General features: G+C 54.0%; 1 protein-coding gene across 3 annotated transcripts in view; it reads left to right on the forward strand.

Moving 5' to 3' along the window:
• The window catches only part of NOS1 (nitric oxide synthase 1), a 98071-nt gene that overhangs the window by 70702 nt on the left and 7427 nt on the right, over positions 1–19942 (forward strand). For all 3 annotated transcript variants that reach the window (XM_063173379.1, XM_063173378.1, XM_063173380.1), the window contains exons 12-28: positions 784–978; positions 3098–3183; positions 6099–6243; positions 6523–6627; positions 7675–7733; positions 10337–10453; positions 11024–11198; positions 11550–11688; positions 12401–12479; positions 13617–13810; positions 14631–14800; positions 15001–15211; positions 16532–16619; positions 16884–17005; positions 17515–17663; positions 18425–18619; positions 19326–19444. In XM_063173379.1, the coding sequence (XP_063029449.1) occupies positions 784–978; positions 3098–3183; positions 6099–6243; positions 6523–6627; positions 7675–7733; positions 10337–10453; positions 11024–11198; positions 11550–11688; positions 12401–12479; positions 13617–13810; positions 14631–14800; positions 15001–15211; positions 16532–16619; positions 16884–17005; positions 17515–17663; positions 18425–18619; positions 19326–19444 (2348 nt within the window). The remainder of the gene's footprint in view (positions 1–783; positions 979–3097; positions 3184–6098; positions 6244–6522; positions 6628–7674; positions 7734–10336; positions 10454–11023; positions 11199–11549; positions 11689–12400; positions 12480–13616; positions 13811–14630; positions 14801–15000; positions 15212–16531; positions 16620–16883; positions 17006–17514; positions 17664–18424; positions 18620–19325; positions 19445–19942) is intronic.

The following is a 19942-nucleotide window of genomic DNA, read 5'->3' on the forward strand; positions in this document are numbered from 1 at the left end:
CTCCCAAATTTGGGCTGCTGCAGTAAGATTCAATAATCTCCACACTCTGGATGTTGTAAAACAACACCGCCAGCACCTGAGTCCTGCTGGTCCAGAAGGAATATCCCAAGAGGGGGAAATCCAGCTCTTCTAACCTATCCATGAGGCAAGAACTGGCCCAGGCTCTCTCCCAGCCACAAAACCAGTCCTTGGCAAGCCAGCTTCAAAGGGGGAGAGTACTTCCCAGAGCTGGGCTGGAGCTGCCCTGATGGAAGAGCCTCCCAAGGTTCTGAGCAGACGATGCTCCATCCCATCCATTCCCATCCATTCCCATCCATTCCCATCCATCCATCCATCCATCCATCCATCCATCCATCCATCCATCCATCATCCATCCATCCATCCATCCATCCATCCATCCATCCATCCATCCATCCATCCATCATCCATCCATCCATCCATCCATCCATCCATCCATCCATCCATCCATCCATCCCATCCCATCCCATCCATCCCATCCATCCCATCCATCCCATCCATCCCATCCATCCCATCCATCCCATTCATCCCATCTTTGCTTGGCCCAGGACAATTAGCAGGGGGAACAGGGCTCCCATAGCACATCTATTTTCAAAGCACTTTAGAGCCCTTGGAAGACCAAGATCAGCAGCCACCTTGGATCATCCCCAAACACCATGGGGAGTAAGGAGTATTTGTGACAAACAGCTCCAAATCTAGAATTTTGGCTTTTTCCCTCTGGGCTGTGTTGACAGCTGCTGTCTCTGCTCTCTTGTCCCCCTGCAGAGTGACAAGGTGACCATCGTGGATCACCACTCGGCCACCGAGTCCTTCATCAAGCACATGGAGAACGAGTACCGCTGCCGGGGGGGCTGTCCCGCCGACTGGGTGTGGATCGTGCCGCCCATGTCGGGCAGCATCACCCCCGTCTTCCACCAGGAGATGCTCAACTACCGCCTGACGCCCTCCTTTGAGTACCAGGTGCTGTCCCCACCCTCCACCGTGCCTCTGGCCAAGGGCGGGGCGGGAGAGGGAGCTCAGGACGTGCTGGAAGGACAGGGACACCATCCAATTCCTGCACAATGGATATTTCACCCCAGCATAGTGTAATGATGGGGGTTGGCCCCTCCGTGGGGACATGGGACGCCTGAGCTCCCAGTTTTTAATCACACTTTGGAAGTGCCTAATGGGTGGGTGAGGAAATGGCTGGAAGGCTCCTGCATCCCATTCCAGCCTGCAGGTTTGAGAGGATGGCTTCTGGATCCCACATCCCAAATCCCATATCCCATATCCCATATCCCATATCCCATATCCCATATCCCAAATCCCATGTCCCATATCCCATTTCAGCCTGCAGGTATGAGAGGCTGGCTCCTGTATCCCATATCCCATATCTCATATCCCATATCCCATATCCCATTCCAGACTGCAGGTTTGAGTGAATATAGCTCTTGGATCCCATATCCCATATCCCAAATTCCATACCTCATATCCCATATCCCATATCCCAAATCCCATATCCCATCCCAGCCTGCAGGTTTGAGAGGATATAGCTCTTGGATCCCATATCCACATCCCATATCTCAAACCCCAAATCCCATATCCCATAAACCATATCCCAAATCCCAAATCTCAAATCCCATATCCCATTCCAGCCTGCAGGTTTGAGAGGCTGGCTCCTGTATCCCATATCCCATATCCCATATCACATATCCCATATCCCATTCTAGCCTGCAGGTTTGAGAGGCTGGCTCCTGGATCCATATCCCAAATCCCATATCTCATTTCCTGTTCAACTCTGCAGGTTTGAGAGGATGGCTCCTGTATCCCATATCCCATATCTCATGTTCCATATCCCACATCCCATATCCCATATCCCATATCCCATTCCAGACTGCAGGTTTGAGTGGATATAGCTCTTGGATCCCATATCCCAAATCCCATATCCCATCCCAGCCTGCCGGTTTGAGAGGCTGGCTCCTGTATCCCATATCCCGTATCCCATATCCCATATCGTAAATCCCATATCCCATCCCAGCCTGCCGGTTTGAGAGGCTGGCTCCTGTATCCCATATCCCGTATCCCATATCCCATATCCCATATCGTAAATCCCATATCCCATCCCTGCCTGCCGGTTTGAGAGGCTGGCTCCTGTATCCCAAATCCCATATCCCATATTGCATATCCCATTCCAGCCTGAAGGTTTGACTGGATATAGCTCCTGTATCCCAAATCCCATATCCCAAATCCCGGATCCAAAATCCCATATCCTAAATCCCGGATCCCAAATCCCATATCCCATATCCCATATCCCATATCCCATATCCCATATCCCATGTCCCATATCCCATTTCAGCCTGCAGGTATGAGAGGATTCTCCTGCACCCAGGGGCTCCAGCAGTGGGACAGGGGCTGCAGCCCAGCAGCCCCAGCAGGGGCCCAAACGCTGCTGCTGGGCTGTTTTACCCGGTAACCCATGAGGAGAATCCCCTCAGCAAACACTCCCTCATTATCCAGCCTTCCCTGCTCCGGTGCTTTCCACACAAAGTGACCTTTAGTCAAGAGCCCTTAAGGAATAACCACAGAGCAGGAGCAGTCTGTTCACTCCTTCCCAGCCCACCAGGCCCCCCGATGCTTCCTGGCTCTGCCTGCAGCCTGCAAGGGCACGGAATGAGCTTCTGTGTGCCTGCTCTGCCTTCAGCTGCCTCCCCTTCCCAAAGGGCCTCTTAGGGAAAAAAACCTGTGGCCAGAGCAGGGGAAAGGATCTGTTTCCATCACCTCTCCCCTTCTGGCGTTGTCTCCTTTTGGCTGTGGCCTATTAACGCTGCTCTCGAGAGGTGACAGAGCAATTGGCCAGATGCTGCTACAAGCCAGGAGGGTTTATTAGATTGCAATTTTCCTGGGCATGTTCCATAGCCTAAACAAACCCCCACAAGGCTCCAAGGATCAGGGACACAGAGAGGAGAGGCAGAGCTGTGCTGTAGCAGCTATTCCTCCCCTTCCTCACTGGAAGGATTTAACTCTCAGTGCTGTGGGTGCTGCATTTCTCCAAGCTCTGAGCACTCCCCACCCTCTCTGATCCTGCTTTTCCCTCTCCTAGCCGGACCCCTGGAACACCCACGTCTGGAAAGGGGTCAATGGGACACCCACCAAGAAGAGGGCCATTGGCTTTAAGAAGCTGGCAAAGTGAGTACCAGCAGGCTCTGGAAAGGCCTGGAATGTTTGGGGCTGGATTTAAGCACCCTGTGGGTGTGTATATCACCCTACAGATGATGGGCTCTGATCTGGGCTTTGGGCCACTGAAGGCTTTACCTGCCCTGAGGGACATTTGGGGACACAGGCAGTTCTTTGAGCACCCCTCAGACCACCAAAAGGGGTGTGACCAGGTAAATCCCAGATCCTGGGTATTGTTTATTCTCCCAAGCTGTTCATTCTCTGGTTAGGAGGTTTTGATGCTCAGATATGGCTTTCCCACTTTTGGAGGGTGTTGTGCCCGTTTTTTCCTTTCCTTGGGGCAGGAAGATCCCCCCTCCCTCTTCAGGGCTGTGCTGGCACTGAGGACATCAAACTCCTGTCCATATCCCTCCTTTTTCCTACATGAGCAGAACCTGCCCCCAGTGTGTGCCCAACCCTCCAAACACCTGCTTTGGAAGGAAGGGGAGAGATGAGAATGAGGAATCCCCCTGCAGGCAGCAGATGGATCAGGGCTGAGCTGAGATTTGCACTTCATGGTCAGTTGACCCCTGGCAAGGGGCCACCCCAGGCCCTCCTCCCTGCCAAGGCTCCTCAGCAGCAGCAGGGATGCAGGAATGAAGCACAATTTGGCTGATTCTGGCCCAAATTCCTCCCCTGGGGGCCATTGGCAGGCAGGAGCAGGGCTGGGTGTGCCCTGGGGACGGTGGCCAGGCTGCCAGGTGGCCCTGGCTCGTCACAGCATCTCCCCACGCTTCAGTTTCCCCAAATCCCTGCCATCAATTTGCTCCCACTCTTCAGCTGTCACCTCCTGCGAGCTGCTCTCCGTGGTGCATCCATAAACAGGAGCAGCAGCTGAGGAATGTGACACTGGGGCCGGGGGAAGAGCAGGAGGATTCATGGAGTTTGGAGGAAAAAATGCTTTTATTGCTCCCCTCTGCCCCATTGAGGGATGGTTTTATAGAAATGTGAGCGTGGCAGGTCATTTAAAACAAAATCTCCATTGTTCCTGGTGTAGGGAAAGGAATTGTTTTTGTAATTCGCCATTAATCCTGTCTGGATCTGAGCTTATCAGCTGAAGAAGAGGCAGAGCCTTGAGCATGATTTGGTGCCTGCTCAGACTCAAAAGTCTGCCTAAATCTGTCCAAATCTGAGGCTTCAGACCTGCAGTCCCTGCCCTGGGGACAGGGGATACTGCCACCACGGGCAGAACTGCAGCAGCAAACAGAAATATTCCTGAGGCTGACCCTGCTAGGGGCAGGCAGGACAAACCAGCCTGCAGGAGTTTCTACCTCTCCTTTCCTCTTTTTGTCCTCCCTAAATGATTCCCCAGACCCAGAGTGGGCAGGAGGAGCAGGGGCAAGCTGGGCTCCTCCCGCCCGGTGTGACCACTCCAGTGTCACAGACATCTTTTTATGAAAAATCTTTTCTTTAGGATTTTTCCTCCTGAGAATCTGAGAAGCCTCAGGAACAAAATGTAAAGAATGGTTATCTGCTGCTGTGGAATGCAACAGGTGCATCTGTGATTGGTCTCATGTGCTTGTTTCTAATTAATGGCCAATCACAGCCCAGCTGGCTCAGGCTCTTTGTCCGAGCCACAAACTTTTGTTATTATTCTTTTCTCTTCTTAGCTTAGCTAGCTTTCTGATGAAACTTTTTTTTTCTATTCTTTTAGTATAGTTTTAATGTAATATATCATAAAATAATAAACCAAGCTTTCTGAAACATGGAGTCAGATCTTAGTCTCTTCCCTTAACATAAAACCCCTGTGAACACCATCACACTCCAGCTGCAGCCTCAGTTCCCCACAGCTCCTCTGAAGGGGCTGCAGGAGCTGCTGAACTCAAAAACCTGGGGCAAGGGCTGTCAGAGTGAATCAGGCAGCCCTTCCTCCTGCAGAGGCCACAGAGAGGCTTTGTGCTCCCTCAGCCTCCCAAAAATCACCTTTCCCTGTTGCAACAGCAGCCTAAATCCAGACCTGATGGATTTCTGCCCTTCTGGTGGCCCCATTTAAAAGCTTGGTGGTCCACTTAGAAAATAAATGTTTGGAATGTAGGAAGAACAGTGTTGATGTGATATGAATGTCCCTAAAATGACAAACCCACAACCCCTGTTCTGGTGCTCCCAGTGGTGCCACAGATAAGGAATCAGCATTCCTGGTGCTGCATCACCTGGGCCAGGGTTGGAGAGAGGCTGGGGGGCCCCAGGGCCCCTCTGTGCACCCTGAGCCAGGGGGAAAACTGGAGGAAAAGCCCCCAGGCATGGCTGAGGCACAGGAAAGAGCCAGCTGGGCACCAGGCTGGGATAAATGTGCCACCCTCCCCAGCCTGCTCCTCCCAGGGGAGGGCTGGGTGTCACCAGAGTGCAAATCACAGGCACTGGGACAGCTGGGTGTGACCTGGGTGTCCCCAGGCTCTGTGTGGAGCAGGGCTGGGTTGGATTTAAGGGATGGAGGAGCTGCTGTTCCTCCTGTAGCTCCAGCTCTGGTTGGTTCCAGATCTTCTGTTATTTTTCTTTTCTTTTCTTTTCTTTTCTTTTCTTTTCTTTTCTTTTCTTTTCTTTTCTTTTCTTTTCTTTTCTTTTCTTTTTCCTTTCTCCTTTTCCTTTTTCCTTTTCCTTTCCTTTTTCCTTTCCTTTCCCCTGATTCTTCTGTTTCTGCATCCCCCATGCCTGGTTTAGCATTTTCCTCCTTCACGCCATCCAGGTTTTTGAGCTCTGTCCAAGCTTCCCCACCTCCTTTTCCTCTCTGACAACTCAAGCTCTTCCAGGCTTCCCTGTTTGCCATGTGAGAACCAAAAAATTGATGCTGCAGCTTTGTAAGGCTGTTCATTTAATAGGAAATTAAAAGGTCTGGGCTAGAGGGGCAGGTCAGGTCCAAGCTCTGACTGGGATTTATTCCTGCTTCCCAGGGCTGTGAAGTTCTCAGCCAAGCTGATGGGCCAAGCCATGGCCAAGAGGGTCAAGGCCACCATCCTGTATGCCACGGAGACGGGGAAGTCCCAGGTCTATGCAAAAACCCTCTGTGAGATCTTCAAACACGCCTTTGATGCCAAGGTATTGCTCCTGACACATGCTGGGTGTGAGATCATGGTGTGGAAACAGCTGCCAAGGGCCTTCAGGGTGTGCCCTTGTGGGTCTGGGGTGGAGAAAATCCCTGATTTCCTGCACTGATTGCAGCTGTGGCCCCTCTGGAGGCAGCCCCACGGCTGGCCCTGTCCCTCCAGGCTCCTGTTCCCACCCTGCCCACACAGAGATCCCAGCAGGGACATGCTGTCCCCATCCCCAGCCTGCCCAGGAGGCTCCCAGCTCTCTGTGCCCTCTCTGTGCCCCCAGGTGATGGCCATGGATGAGTATGATGTGGTGCACCTGGAGCACGAGACCATGGTCCTGGTGGTCACCAGCACCTTCGGCAACGGGGACCCGCCTGAGAACGGAGAGGTAGGACAGCAGGGACAGCAGGGGACAGCAGGGGTGTCTTGGTTTGGAAAGACAGGAGTCTGTTAAGGAAGGCAGGAGCCTCCCCTGAAATGGAGAATTTAAACTCTCCCCACCCCTCCCAATTGCTATAAATTTTATATTAAGGGGCTCTCAGGCAAAAATATGGGAGCAGAAAATAACAGTTCTTTAATAGGGAAAAGAAAAAAAAAACAAAAGTATAAAATAAACAATGCAGTATGCTAGAACAACAGTGACAGAGTCAGAACCCAACCTGACACCCTGTGGGTCAGGGTGTTGGTGGCAGTGCCATTGGAATTGTGGCTCAGCCCTCCTGCAGTGTCAGGGGTGGTTCTGCTGGAGCAGGGATCCTGTAGAGAAGGATGGATTCTTCCTCTGAAGATCCAGTGGAAGGAGAGGCAGCTGCTGTTCCTCTGGGGAATCCAGTGCAAAAGCCGTGCTGGTGTCTCAAACCTCTGGATTATATCTGGGTAGGAATGCTTGGCTCCTCCCCCTGGGCTCACATCTCCCAATGGGATGCTGTAGTTCTTATCAGCCATGCAGGGACATTCAATAGCTGTTATCAGCAATGTCCCCTCCCAGGGAGGTGTGAATGTGGTCACTCAAAGAGAGAGATAAGGCAAACTGCCCACTTGACAAAGGTAATCTGCCATAGAGATGGGAATGGAAAACATCTTGCATTGCAATCTTCAACAAGGGGACAGCAGGGGACAGGGCCAGGAATGTCCTTGCTTGGCTCAGACTGAGCTGGAAGGACCCCAAACAGGTCCAGGTGCTGCAGCTGCCTCCAGGCTGCTCTGGAGCAGGCACATCTCCTGGTTCCCTGCCATGACACAGCCACTGATCCAATGTTAAATTCATCCTTTGTGACCCCTAGCAGTGTCACACAGAAGGTGACAGTGCCCTGGCTGGGGGGCTGTGACCTGGGCAGTGAGCAGGGAGCAGAGCCACAGCCCAGGCTGTGCTCAGGGCTGGGTTTCCTGCAAAACCTGGCAAAACTGATGGCCTTTTTTTGTTCTTTTTCTGTAGAAATTTGGCTGTGCATTAATGGAGATGAAGAATCCCAACTCCAACCTGGAGGAGAGGAAGTAAGAGCACTCCAACCCCTTCCCTTCCCAGTCCAAACCCCAGCATGCAGGACAGGTTCACTGCCTCCATCCTCTCACAGGGGAGTGGGAAACCCTCGGGCAGATCTCACATTTGCAAATATCCAGGAATGGGACCAGCCTGGACATCCAGGGAATGGAGAGACTGGAGGTCCCAGGGAGGATAAAAACACAGATTCAGGGGTGCCTGTGGATCCCAGCTTGTAATTCCCTGGGGTGACATTTCAAAGCTTCTCTCTTCATTTTGAAGAGGCAGAAATCTGTGAAAAAAACAGATAAAAATAGGAATTTCCCCAAAATCATCGATTCTGAGTGCCAGAGCCTGTCCAGGAGGCACCGAAATAGTAAGAGTTGGAGGTAGAAGGGAGTTCCCAGGCTTGCAGATGTAGGTGGGGGAGGGCTGGAGAACCAGATTTAGCTCCATGCATGGTGTGAAAAGATTTCTAGGGAAAATAAGAGCTGTGATAATCCTGTGATGTTTGTAACGGGTACCTAGGAGACAGAACGTGGGATTGTAGAAAATCCCCCTTCAGGGGAGGATGAGCTTTGTGCAGATCCCAGGGGGGGAAAGGAAGGGAGGGCTCTGACAATGATCATTTGGGGTCTCCTCTAATTTTAGCTGCGAAGAATAAAATATTTCCCTGAACTGGGTCACTGCTGTGCCCTGGAATATCTCCTGAGCTGACAACTGGCACAGGGCTGCTCCTTAATTCAGGAGGGATCCAGGGCAATTCCAGCACCCTGGCTCAGGGCAGTGTCACCAGGGTGGTGACAAACACACAGGGACCAGTTTGTGCTGGGATGGCCCTGGCTCCAGGGTGGTGACAAACACACAGGGACCAGTTTGTGCTGGGATGGCCCTGACTCCAGGGTGGTGACAGGGACTAGTTTGTGGCTCTCCAGAGCTGGTCCTGCTGATGGATCCCTGCTGAAAACCCAGCAGGCTCCTCATGGCCTCGTGTCTCAATGGGGACAGTGACAGAGCAGGCTGCCCTGGAGGGCTGAGGATGGAGAAGGGATGTTCCACACATGGTTCTCACCCCAAGGATCTTCTCCTTGGGGGCAGAGGTGCTGCCCATGGCTGGTCAGGCAGATTTGAGGAGGTTAAAAGCCCCTGAGCTCGGTGCTTGCTGTCCCAGACACCTCCAAGTGTGATTTAAGGACTGGTATGAGCTTCTCAGAACCAGGCAGAGACACCCTGCACTGTCCCAGCTGCTCCAAGGCCTGTCCAGCCTGGCTGTGGACACTTCCAGGGATCCACAGCTTCTCTTTTTGGCATTGCCCCAGCCAATATCCAGGACCTGGCTAACATCAAGCACTCAAAAAACCTTTTGCAATGAGAAAAGGAGAACTGGAGGAGGCAGTGGGGGGAAGAGGGACAGTGTCAGCCTGGTTAAAGACACCTGGAGAGAGCAGCCCATGGAGTCCCAGCTCCCCCAGGGAATGCTGAGACCCTCAGGGCAGGGTGGCCTTAGTGTGATAGTGTCACAGAAGCCTGTCAGGGCTCTCTGCCCACAGCCCTGAGGCTGTGCTGGGCTTGGGATTTGGCTCCTCGTGTCTTACAGCAAGGGTTTCCCAAGGGTTTTCCAAGGGTTTTCTAAAGCATTCCTGTTCCAAGCCTGCTGTTGAAGTGCAGCCCATCCATCCCACACCACAGGGACCTCCTCATTCCAGCTGCTGTCCCAGCCTTGGGCCAACACTCAGCTGGGCAATTTGGGCTTTGTGTCCCTCTAATCCAGAGGGTCCTGCTGCCCTGAACAGAGCCTGGATTGCAGAAAATCCCCCACATTGCAAGATGAGCTTGGAGCACCTCAGAGGTTGGGGAGGGAGGCCAGCTAACCCGGGATAACCCAGGGAGGGCCATGGCCAGGGCCAGCTGAGTGGAGGAGCAGGAAGGCGTGGAGGTCTGGGGAGAGGGGGGAGGCTGAGGGGCAGAGGTGGCCCTGGGGCTCTGTGACCCAGCTGTCCCTGGGGCTCTGTGACCCGGCTGTCCCTGGATCATGCCATGCTCTCCCGTGCCGTGCCGTGCCGTGCCGGCTGCAGGAGCTGTGCCATGACTCATGCACACAGCGCTGCTCACTGCTCACTGCTCTGCCTGTAAATTTAGAAACTCTTGTGCGGAGCAATTTTGGGAGATGGCTCAATTCAGAAATACTTCTGCTGTTGTCAGATTTTATTTTTTTTTCCTCGGCTCCCCTTCCCCCTCCTCACCCCTTCTTCTCTCACTCTGTTTTTTGGGTTTTTTTTTAATTTCCCACTTCCTATGAATGAAAGAACCCTCAGAATATCTCTTCAGACACACACCTGACCTTGTGTGCTGCCAGGGAAGGGCAGGTAGAGCCCAAGGTCCTGGCAGCTCTGTGTCACTGAGGGAGGTGACCAGGACTTCATGGAGCATCCCTGCTCCAGCTGAGGATGCACAGGGGTTGCTATGGCCTTACCCCCGGAGGGAGCACATTCCTCTCCTCTTCCACACTGCCTGCTGGTGGAGTTGTGAGCCCTCAGCTGTGCTTTGGAGCCCCACTGTGAGCTCCAAAGCCAGGGGGTGCCCCCAGTGTGAGCCTGGCTGCTGTTGTTGCCCACAGGAGCTACAAGGTCCGGTTCAACAGCGTCTCCTCTTACTCGGATGCACGGAAATCCTCCAGTGATGGCCCTGACCCCAGGGACAACTTCGAGAGCACGGGGCCCCTGGCAAACGTCAGGTAAAGGGTCAGGGCAGGAGCTGGTGCTGCACAGACCCCACCTCACCCTGAGGTGTTTGGGTGATGTGCAGACCCCTCCAGGCTGCTGTGTGTGATGGTGGGACAGGAGGGGCCAGCTGTGCTCTGGCATATCTAAAAGATCCCTTTTCCTGTCGTGTTTCTATGAGACCTGGCTCTGAACTGAAATAATCCAGATCAATAGCTGCGATTTTTAAAGCTTAATAGCTATATCTGGATGAAGCTTTTGAACTTGACCTGTCATTTGCTGACTTGCTACCCAGACATGTGGTCTCCAGTGCAGCACAAACTGCAAATTTTCACCAAAGCCACACATCAAATGAATTCTCAGAATAAATTGTTCATATAGCAAGTGAAAACAGCTGCATTGTGGTGAGTCACCCCGCTGCACACTGGGGTTAAAAACAGCTCATCACCTCATGTGTGTGAGAGAGTTGTGAGCCCTACAATTTAGGGACCACATTAATAAACTCTGCTGTCTTCTGGTGGGATTACCTTCCCCCTCAGGGTCCCTCCCAGCTGAGCAGCCACAGCTGAGCCATCTTTGCACAGGTTCTCCGTGTTTGGGCTGGGCTCCAGGGCTTACCCCCACTTCTGCGCCTTCGCCCGCGCCGTGGACACGCTGCTGGAGGAGCTGGGGGGAGAGAGGATCCTCCGCATGGGAGAGGGGGATGAGCTCTGTGGCCAGGAGGAATCCTTCAGGACCTGGGCCAAGAAGGTCTTCAAGGTAACCTTGAGGGGCTGCAGGGTGGAGCAGGGGGGAGAAGGACAGAGTTTGGAGCTGGATCTGAACCCAGCCTTCCCTTCCTGGCACTGGGACGCTCCAGCACCGCCCCAGCCCACAGCAAAGAGGGTGGAGCTGATGCTCTGCTTTGTGCTGACCACCCAAAGGTCACCGATGTGTTGAATCCCTGCATCATCCCAGATATGTGGGAAGGAGAGCAGCATGAGCAATGTCCATGGCCACTAGTCCAGCCCCACACTGCTGGGGGCTCCTTGTCCATGTGGGCCGGGATGAGGGGGTCATTTGGGCTGGGCTGGGCTGAGGGGGTGCCTGAGGGCCTGGTGGGTGCTGCAGGCAGCGTGTGACGTGTTCTGCGTGGGGGACGACGTGAACATCGAGAAAGCCAACAACTCCCTGATCAGCAACGACCGCAGCTGGAAGAGGAGCAAGTTCCGCCTGACCTACGTGGCTGAGGCCCCGGAGCTCACACAAGGTACAGGCCTGGAGGGCTCTGCCTGTGGGGAACGTGGGCAACACACAGGGGTAGAGGGGCCAAACCCCTTTTTTTGTCTCTGTTAAATTCCCAGTGTTTCAGCCCTGCCTTTCCCTTCATCTCATCCCCAAGGAGCAGCCCCAGGCCCCTCAGGCCATTTCAGCCCTGCCTTTGCCCCCATCCCAGGCCCGAGGAGCAGCCCCAGGCCCCTCAGGCCAGTCCTGTCGCTGTCTGTAACAGAGATGTTTGGGCCTGATCTGCTCTCCCTCCTTCTGACCCCATTTTTTGAAGCAAGGAACTGGAAAATTGGGATCTTTCCAGGCTTATTTTTTCCAAGGCTGCTCCATGGAGTGTTGTGGAGCAAAGGCAGGTCAGCCCATGGACACCTGGCCCCTCAGCACGGCTCCTGCAGCTCCTGCAGCACCAGCTCAGCTCTGCCCAAACCCAGGTGCTCTCCTGCCAGCCAGGCAGCAAGAGGAGCTGTGGGCAGTGTGAGGGCACTGCCCTGAGTGTCACAGGGGTGGTTTTGGAATCCTCTGTCACTAAAAAAACATGCTTGAGTCACCCCTGGGGTTCCTGATCCCTTGGGCTCACAGGAGGGAGGTCAAACCCCTGTGGTCAGCTCTGCTCTGAGGGGATGAACCCACAATGGTCCTACAGAAGCCTTGGCCATGCTCTGCTGAATCCCTTCCCTGGCTCTTATCCTCCTCAGGACTGTACAGCATCCACAAAAAACGTGTCTATGCAGCCCGGCTCCTCACACGGCAGAACCTGCAGAGCCCCAAGTCCAGGTAGGAGATGCAGCTATCCTAAACACACACCTGGGGCACCCAGAACAGTGCTACAAACAGCCCTTGAGCCCTGGATGTCTGTGGAATCCACCTTTGTGCAGGCCATGAGTCAGCCTGGAAGGCAGAGGGGGTGTTCCTGCCCTCCATGCACAGTGGAATTCCTGCTGGTCCCTCCCTCAGCCCATGGGATGGGGAGCTGGCTGGAGGGGTGTGGGAAACCAAGACATCCCTCTGGCTGTCCAGGATGGGCAGGACCCCCTGCCAGGGGGCTCAGAAGCCCTGGCACAGAGCCCAAAACACCTGTGTGTTTGATTATGACCCGTGGAACAAATTACCAACCTTAGATGAAGATCCGCAAGCCACAACAGTTTAGGTAGAATAATAGTGAAGTTATCATGGGGTGGAAAAGTAGATTTTGAGGTTTTGGTATGGGGGTTCAGGAGGCAAGATGGAGGGAACTGGGTGTGTCCAGCCTTTCTCCTTCTTCTTGGCCTCCATCTTCTGCTGTGATGTTGGCACTTACAGATTGGTTTAGAGTAGAAGCTCACTGTCTAACAGAGGTGATAGGTATTGGAAAGTAATTGTAAACATTGTACATGTAGTTTTTAGTATAAAGACATAACACTGCCCTGGGGCAGGCAGAGTGCCTGGAACTGTCCTGCTGGACAGACCTCGGCAGGGCAGGAGAAAGAATTTTATAGATAAGAAACAATGAACAACCTTGAGACCGAGAAATGAAGAGCTCTGACTCCTTCTTTGAGCACTGGGCTGGGAAAAGAGACTTTTGAACTTTTCTCGTGGTCACTCTGACCAGCTAGAGATTCCGACAGAGGGGCAGCAAAGGAAGGATAAAATTGCTGAGCAAGAGGTTCAATTGGTTCTCTCCTTTTAAAAGGGTGAGTCAGGGCGTGCTGCAGGGTCCCTTCTCCCTGCTGTCACCTTGGTGAGATGGCCACCACAGCTTGGCCGTGCCACCACAGCTTGGCCGTGCCACCACCCCTGTCCAGCTCACCAGCAGCTCGTGAGGCCAGGGCTCAGGACCCCTGAGAGATCTTTGGGGGCTTTCCCAAATACCATCCCAAAGTCAGTGATTTTGGGGAAGGATCCCCCAAACCACTTTTGCTCCTTCCCCTGCAGCCGCCTGACGATTTTCCTGCGCCTGCACACCAACGGGCACCAGGAGCTGCAGTACCAGCCTGGGGACCACCTGGGCGTCTTCCCGGGCAACCACGAGGACTTGGTCAATGCCCTCATCGACAGGCTTGAGGATGCCCCTCCAACCAACCAGCTGGTGAAGGTGGAGCTGCTGGAGGAGAGAAGCACAGCTCTAGGTAACCAGGGAGCACAGGTGGCCTCTCTCCTCCTTTCCCTGAAGTTCTTGTAGCTCCTCAGGGAGGTGGGTGGCCCCAGGAGAATTATTTTCATCTGTCTGATGTGTTTGTGTGGATTGGGAGCTCCTCCTTCGTCCCTGCCCTGCCCAGAGCCATTGCTTGTCTGCACTTGGGATGTGGAGCAAGGGGTTGAAGGGTGTGACTGTTCACAGGGGTCCGAGGATGAGGGAAGAGATGAGGATCTGACTCCATGTTTCAGAAGGCTGATTTATTATTTTATCATATATATTATATTAAAACTATGCTAAAAGAATAGAAGAAAGGATTTCATCAGAAGGCTAGCTAAGAATAGAAAGGAAGGAATGAATAACAAAGGCTTGACTGTGATTGGCCATTAATTAGAGACGACCACATGAGACCAACCACAGATGCACCTGTTGCATTCCACAGCAGCAGATAATCAATGTTTACATTTTGTTCCTGAGGCTTCTCAGCTTCTCAGCAGGAAAAATCCTAAGGAAAGGATTTTTCATAAAAGATGTCTGTGACAGAAGGATGGGCGTGGCCTTGGGGAAGATTTTCCATGGAAAAGCTAAAGGTATTTATGTTCCCTTAGAAAGAGTAAGGTCTAGGACTGGGAAGAAGAGTTACAGGATGTGGAGGGGGCATCCCAACACCAGATTTCAGGGATTTCCTGAATCCCTGCTGGAGATAGAAAACCCTAATCCAGTGTCTCAGAGGGGGATGGAAACCAGGATTTGCCCACCTGGTCTCTGCTGCTCAGCTGATTCCAGGCTCGTGCTGGATTCCCTCCTGGCAGGTGTCATCAGTAACTGGACAGATGAGAACCGTGTTCCACCCTGCACCATCTTCCAGGCCTTCAAGTACTACCTGGACATCACCACCCCTCCCACCCCGCTGCTGCTGCAGCAGTTCGCTCTGCTGGCCACCAGTGACAAGGAGAAGAAACGTCTGCAGGTCCTCAGCAAGGTAAAGAGCCCAAGCCTCGGGTTCTGCAAGCCCTGGGGGCAATCACAGCCCAGCCAGGGCATTTCCATCCCACACTGTGCTTAGGCTGAGTCTCCTGAGCTCTGCTCAGGGTGCCTTCACTGCTCCTCACTCCAGCTTTGCCATGGACCTCCTGGGAAAAGGTGGATCCTGCAGCTCTCTCCTCCTTCCCTCTTTCCCAGGGCTTGCAGGAGTACGAGGAGTGGAAGTGGTCCAAGAACCCCACGATCGTGGAGGTGCTGGAGGAGTTCCCCTCGGTGCAGATGCCCTCCACGCTGCTGCTGACCCAGCTGCCCCTCCTGCAGCCTCGCTACTACTCCATCAGCTCGTCCCCAGAGATGTACCCAGGGGAGGTGCACCTCACCGTGGCTGTGGTATCCTACCGCACCCGAGGTACCGCCCCAGGGCTGGGCTCTGGGGGAAACAGCTCAGGGGCAGCCACACCAAACCTCTGGCAGGGAGATGTGCCTTTAAAGAAAAGGATTGCTGCAAGATTTCCCCAAACCATGGCATTGCTGTCCCATGTCATGGAGAGTGGCAGTGACACAGAGGTGACACTTCTCAGCCAGTATCTTGGTTTAAAAGCCAGGTGTCTGCTAAGGAAGGCAACAGCCTCCCCTGAAATGGAAAATGCAAACCCCCTCTGCCTGAATTATTATAAATTTGAAATTAAGGGGCTCTCAGGCAAAGATATGGGAGTAGGAATAACAGTTCTTTACTAGGAAAATTAAAAATACAAATGCAATACAAAAAACAAAAAAACCCACTGCCAGAGTCAGAATAGGAGCTGACTCCTGTGTGTCGGGGGGTGTCCCAGCCCCATCCCAGGGGGGCTCAGCCCTCCTGCAGTGCCAGCTGTGGCTCTGCTGCAGCAGGGATCCTGCACAAGGGGGGAGTTTTCCTCTGCAGCTCCAGGGCTGCTGCAGATGGGCCTGGGCTCCCTCTGGCCATGCAGGGCAGCAGAAAGCTGCTCCTCTGGCAGTGCAGGGGGCAAAGGCTGCTGTGCTGTGCCAGGCTCAGATTGGATCCAGGCAGGAATGCTTGGCTCCTCCCCTGGGCGGAGCATCTCCCCATGGGATGCTGGGATTGGATCAGCCCTGCAGGGACACTCAGTGGCCATGGACAGCAGAGATCTCCTGGAGGGAGGGTTGGCTGTGGGAGAGATAAAGAAAAAACTGCCCCAGGAACAGCAGAGAACTGCCCCAGCTCTGACAGATGGGGATAGAACACACAGCCCCAGCTACACCTTTCAGCTTGAAACAGGCAGGTCCATAACCCAAGCTCCATGTAGGATTGTGTTTGCCCACCACAAAATCCACATTCCCAGTAGCCAAACTTGTGTAGCAGTGACACTGATGTGTGCAAGCATGGTCATGGTGTGGATGGACACAGCCCTGGTGCTCTGCAGGACACAGGGAGGACACAGTAGAGCTGCCACTGAGGGTTTCTGTTTGGGAGCATCAGGATGCTGCCAAAAAGGTCAAAAGGAGAGCTGGGTGCTCCCTAAGGATTGTGGAGGTCCAGCTCTGCCAGGTCAGGGTCCTGGGTAGCTCCACAGAGGGATCCAAGTGCCAAACTCTGCCAAGTTCATGGAGAATGGATGCTGAGGTATGAAATGTTTCAGGGAAGTGTTCATGCAGGATGTGGCAAGGAGGGTTTGAGGAAAGAAAACAGTGATGTGCCAGGTACAGACCTCCTCTTCTCCCTTCCCAGATGGAGAGGGACCCATCCACCACGGAGTGTGCTCCTCGTGGCTCAGTCGGATCCAGACGGATGAAGTGGTTCCCTGCTTTGTACGAGGGTGAGTGACCCACAGAGGCCAGGCCTGAGGAGGAGGGGGTGAGACCCCTCACAGGGTGAGCTCTCTTGATTGCTGTCACAGCGGGAGAAAACAGGGCTGGGTTTGTGAGCAAATGGTTCCCCTTTGAAGGGAAATTCTGCACAAAATGTCACATCCTGGGGTTTCACCTTGTTTCCTACCCCTCATTCTCTGGGAGGTGTCTCAGCTGGCTGTGGGCAGAGGGAACACCCTGCTGGTGTTTAACTGGAGCTTTGCTGTGTGCAGTGCCCCCGGGTTCCACCTGCCCCAGGACCCCCAGGTGCCCTGCATCCTCATCGGCCCCGGCACCGGCATCGCCCCCTTCCGCAGCTTCTGGCAGCAGCGGCTCTTCGACATCCAGCACAAAGGTGGGGCCGTCCTCTTCCTCACCTCACAGAGCTTGGGTGGGGCCATCCTCTTCCTCACCTGACACAGATTTTGGACAGGGCTGTCCCCTGCTTCTTCCTCACACAGATTTTGGGTGAGGCCATCCTGTTCCTCACCTCACACAGATTTTGGACTGAGCTGTCCCCTGTTTCACCTCACACAGAGTTTGGGTTGGGCTGTCCTTCCTCACCTCACAGATTTTGGGTCGGGCTGTCTCCTTCCTCACCTCACACAGAGTTTGGGTGGGGCCGTTTTGGGTAGGGTTGTCCTTCCCCACCTCACACAGGTTTTTGGAACCCTTGGTTGGGGTGTTGGGATGGGGATCCCACCCTGCTGGGGGTGTCCCAGCAGATGTGGTGGCAGTCTGGAGGGAGGCGGCTGGTGGGAACTGGAGGTGGCTGGTGGGAATTGGAGATGGCTCATGGGAACTGGTGGCCCCTCAGGGGAACTGGTGTCCCCAGGCTGTGAGCTGTCCCCACACTGTCCCCAGGGCTGAAGCCGTGCCCCATGGTGCTGGTGTTTGGCTGCCGGCAGTCCAGGATCGACCACATCTACAAGGAGGAGACGCTGTTTGCCAAGAGCCAGGGTGTCTTCAGAGAGCTGTACACGGCCTATTCCCGGGAACCCGACAGACCAAAGGTGGGCACAGCCCTGGGAATGCTGCCCAGCCTGGGCTGGGTCCCTGGGCAGTGGTGGCTCATCCCTGGGGCACAGAAATGGGCAGGGTTGTCCCTTCCCTGTGGGCACCATTCCCAGGGTGTGTCACCATCCCAGTGCCAGCTGGAATGTGTGCCCAGGCTGCTCCTGCTGCCATCCACGTGGGAGAGGAGGAGGGGAAAGGGGAATGGGAAAGGGGAAAGGAGAGGAGAAGGGGGAAGGAAAAAGGGGGAAAGGAAAGGAAAGGAAAGGAAAGGAAAGGAAAGGAAAGGAAAGGAAAGGAAAGGAAAGGAAAGGAAAGGAAAGGAAAGGAAAGGAAAGGAAAGGAAAGGAAAGGAAAGGAAAGGAAAGGAAAGGAAAGGAAGAAGGAAAGGAAAGGAAAGGAAAGGAAAGGAAAGGAAAGGAAAGGGGAAAGGGGAAGGAGAAAGGGGAAAGGGGAAAGGAAAGGGGAAAGGACAGGGGAAAGGGAAAGGGGAAAGGAAGGAAAGGGGAAATGAAAAGGAAAAAGGGAAAAGGATGTCACCCAGTGAAGTGACCCACAGCCACTGCAAATACCTGCTCCAAATTCCCACTGGGCCTGGCAATGGCAGAGATGGTGCAGGTGTGCCCATGCAAGAGCAGAAGGATGCTTTGCTGCTTTTTTGTCACTGTGGGTGCTGCAAGGCACATCTGTAGCCCCCAAAGAGGGGTGACCCCTCAGTGCTCTCCCCAGGGTTAATCCCAGCTCCCTCCTCATCCCTCAGAAATACGTGCAGGACGTGTTACAGGAGCAGCTGGCCCAGACCGTGTTCAAAGCTCTGAAGGAGCAGGGAGGCCACATCTACGTCTGCGGGGATGTCACCATGGCCGGGGACGTCCTCAAGGCCGTGCAGCTCATCGTGAGGCAGCAGGGCCAGCTGTCAGCAGAGGAGGCAGGAGCCTTCCTCAGCAAGCTGCGGGTGAGTGCTGTGTGCCACCACCGCCACCCCTGCGTGCCACCACTGCCACTCCTGCCGGGGGCACTGCACCTGCTGCCTGCCCCCTGTGCCCAGGGAGGGTCAGCAGAGGGACATGCCAAAGGTGTCTGTGTGAAGGGAGGTCACCTGGCTCCTCTGGGCAGCAGGTTGAGCACCGGTGCCGGCGCTTTTGGGTGCTTCTGGCAGGGCTTGTTGGCCATCCATCACAAAATGGATTTATCAGGGCGTTTTGTGGGTCCCTGCTGCAAATCTCCCTGTCTGTGTGCCCTGTGCCAGACATAAATGATGAAGCTGAAGCTTAAGTGAGCTCAGTTTGGGACACGGACCCATGGAACAGCTCTGCTTCTCCCCAGGAGGATAACTCAGCATGACTCCTGTGGGATCTCCCCTTCTGAACCCTCTCCCCTCCTCCATCCAGGCCCCATCCAAGGGAACACAGAGCCTCTGCCTGTGCACAGACTGTGCCCCTGCCAGCCAGGAATTTCCAGCTGCTGAGGGGGTCTAAAGCACAGAACAGCCCCAGTGTGCCCAGGGTGGGGTGTGACCTTGGGAAGGTCACTCTGTCCCTCATGACAAAGCCCAAACCCTCTCCTGCACTTGTGCTGCCTCCCCACCACGCAGGGTTTTGCTGGGGCTGACCCTGAGTGCTCACCAATGCCCTTTTTCCCTCTGCCACCCTCCCTGCCAGGATGACAGCCGGTACCACGAGGATATTTTTGGAGTCACCCTGCGCACGTACGAGGTGACAAACCGCCTTAGATCCGAGTCCATCGCCTTCATCGAGGAGAGCAAAAAAGACACGGATGAGTGAGTCCACACCTTTGTTTTAACCCCTGCAGCCACCTCAGGGGCTGGGAAAGGATGGGAAAGGAAGCTTTGGCTTTTGTGCACGCCTTGAAGCAGAGGCTGAGGAAGGCACACTGATTTTTGCTCTGGAATAGCTGTCACCTCTCTAGGATAAATCCCAATTTATTGCGCTGGTGTGCTCAGATCTGACAATCCCATCCAAAGGAAAATGGTCCTGCCTGCTGCCTGCTTCCAGGCTGGCAAAACCCACAGGCAGGGGTGGCTCTCCCCAGCTGCTGGGTCCAGATGTTCAGCTCTCCATGCCCCTTCAGGAAAGATCCAGAGATTTTCTCCCTGCTGTTGCAAAAACAACCAGAAGTTAAAAAAAAAAAAAAAAAAAAAAAAAAAAAAAAAAAAATAATTTTGACATTTGCCGTGTTTGTTTCTGCTCTACCAAGTCTTGCCATTTGCTCAGCTTGGTCGTGGTGGGATTTTCCCTGGCTGAGCAGAAGGATTATT

The sequence above is a fragment of the Melospiza melodia genome, chromosome 20 (genome assembly GCF_035770615.1).
Source record: "Melospiza melodia melodia isolate bMelMel2 chromosome 20, bMelMel2.pri, whole genome shotgun sequence".
NCBI classification, from domain to species: Eukaryota; Metazoa; Chordata; class Aves; order Passeriformes; family Passerellidae; genus Melospiza; species Melospiza melodia.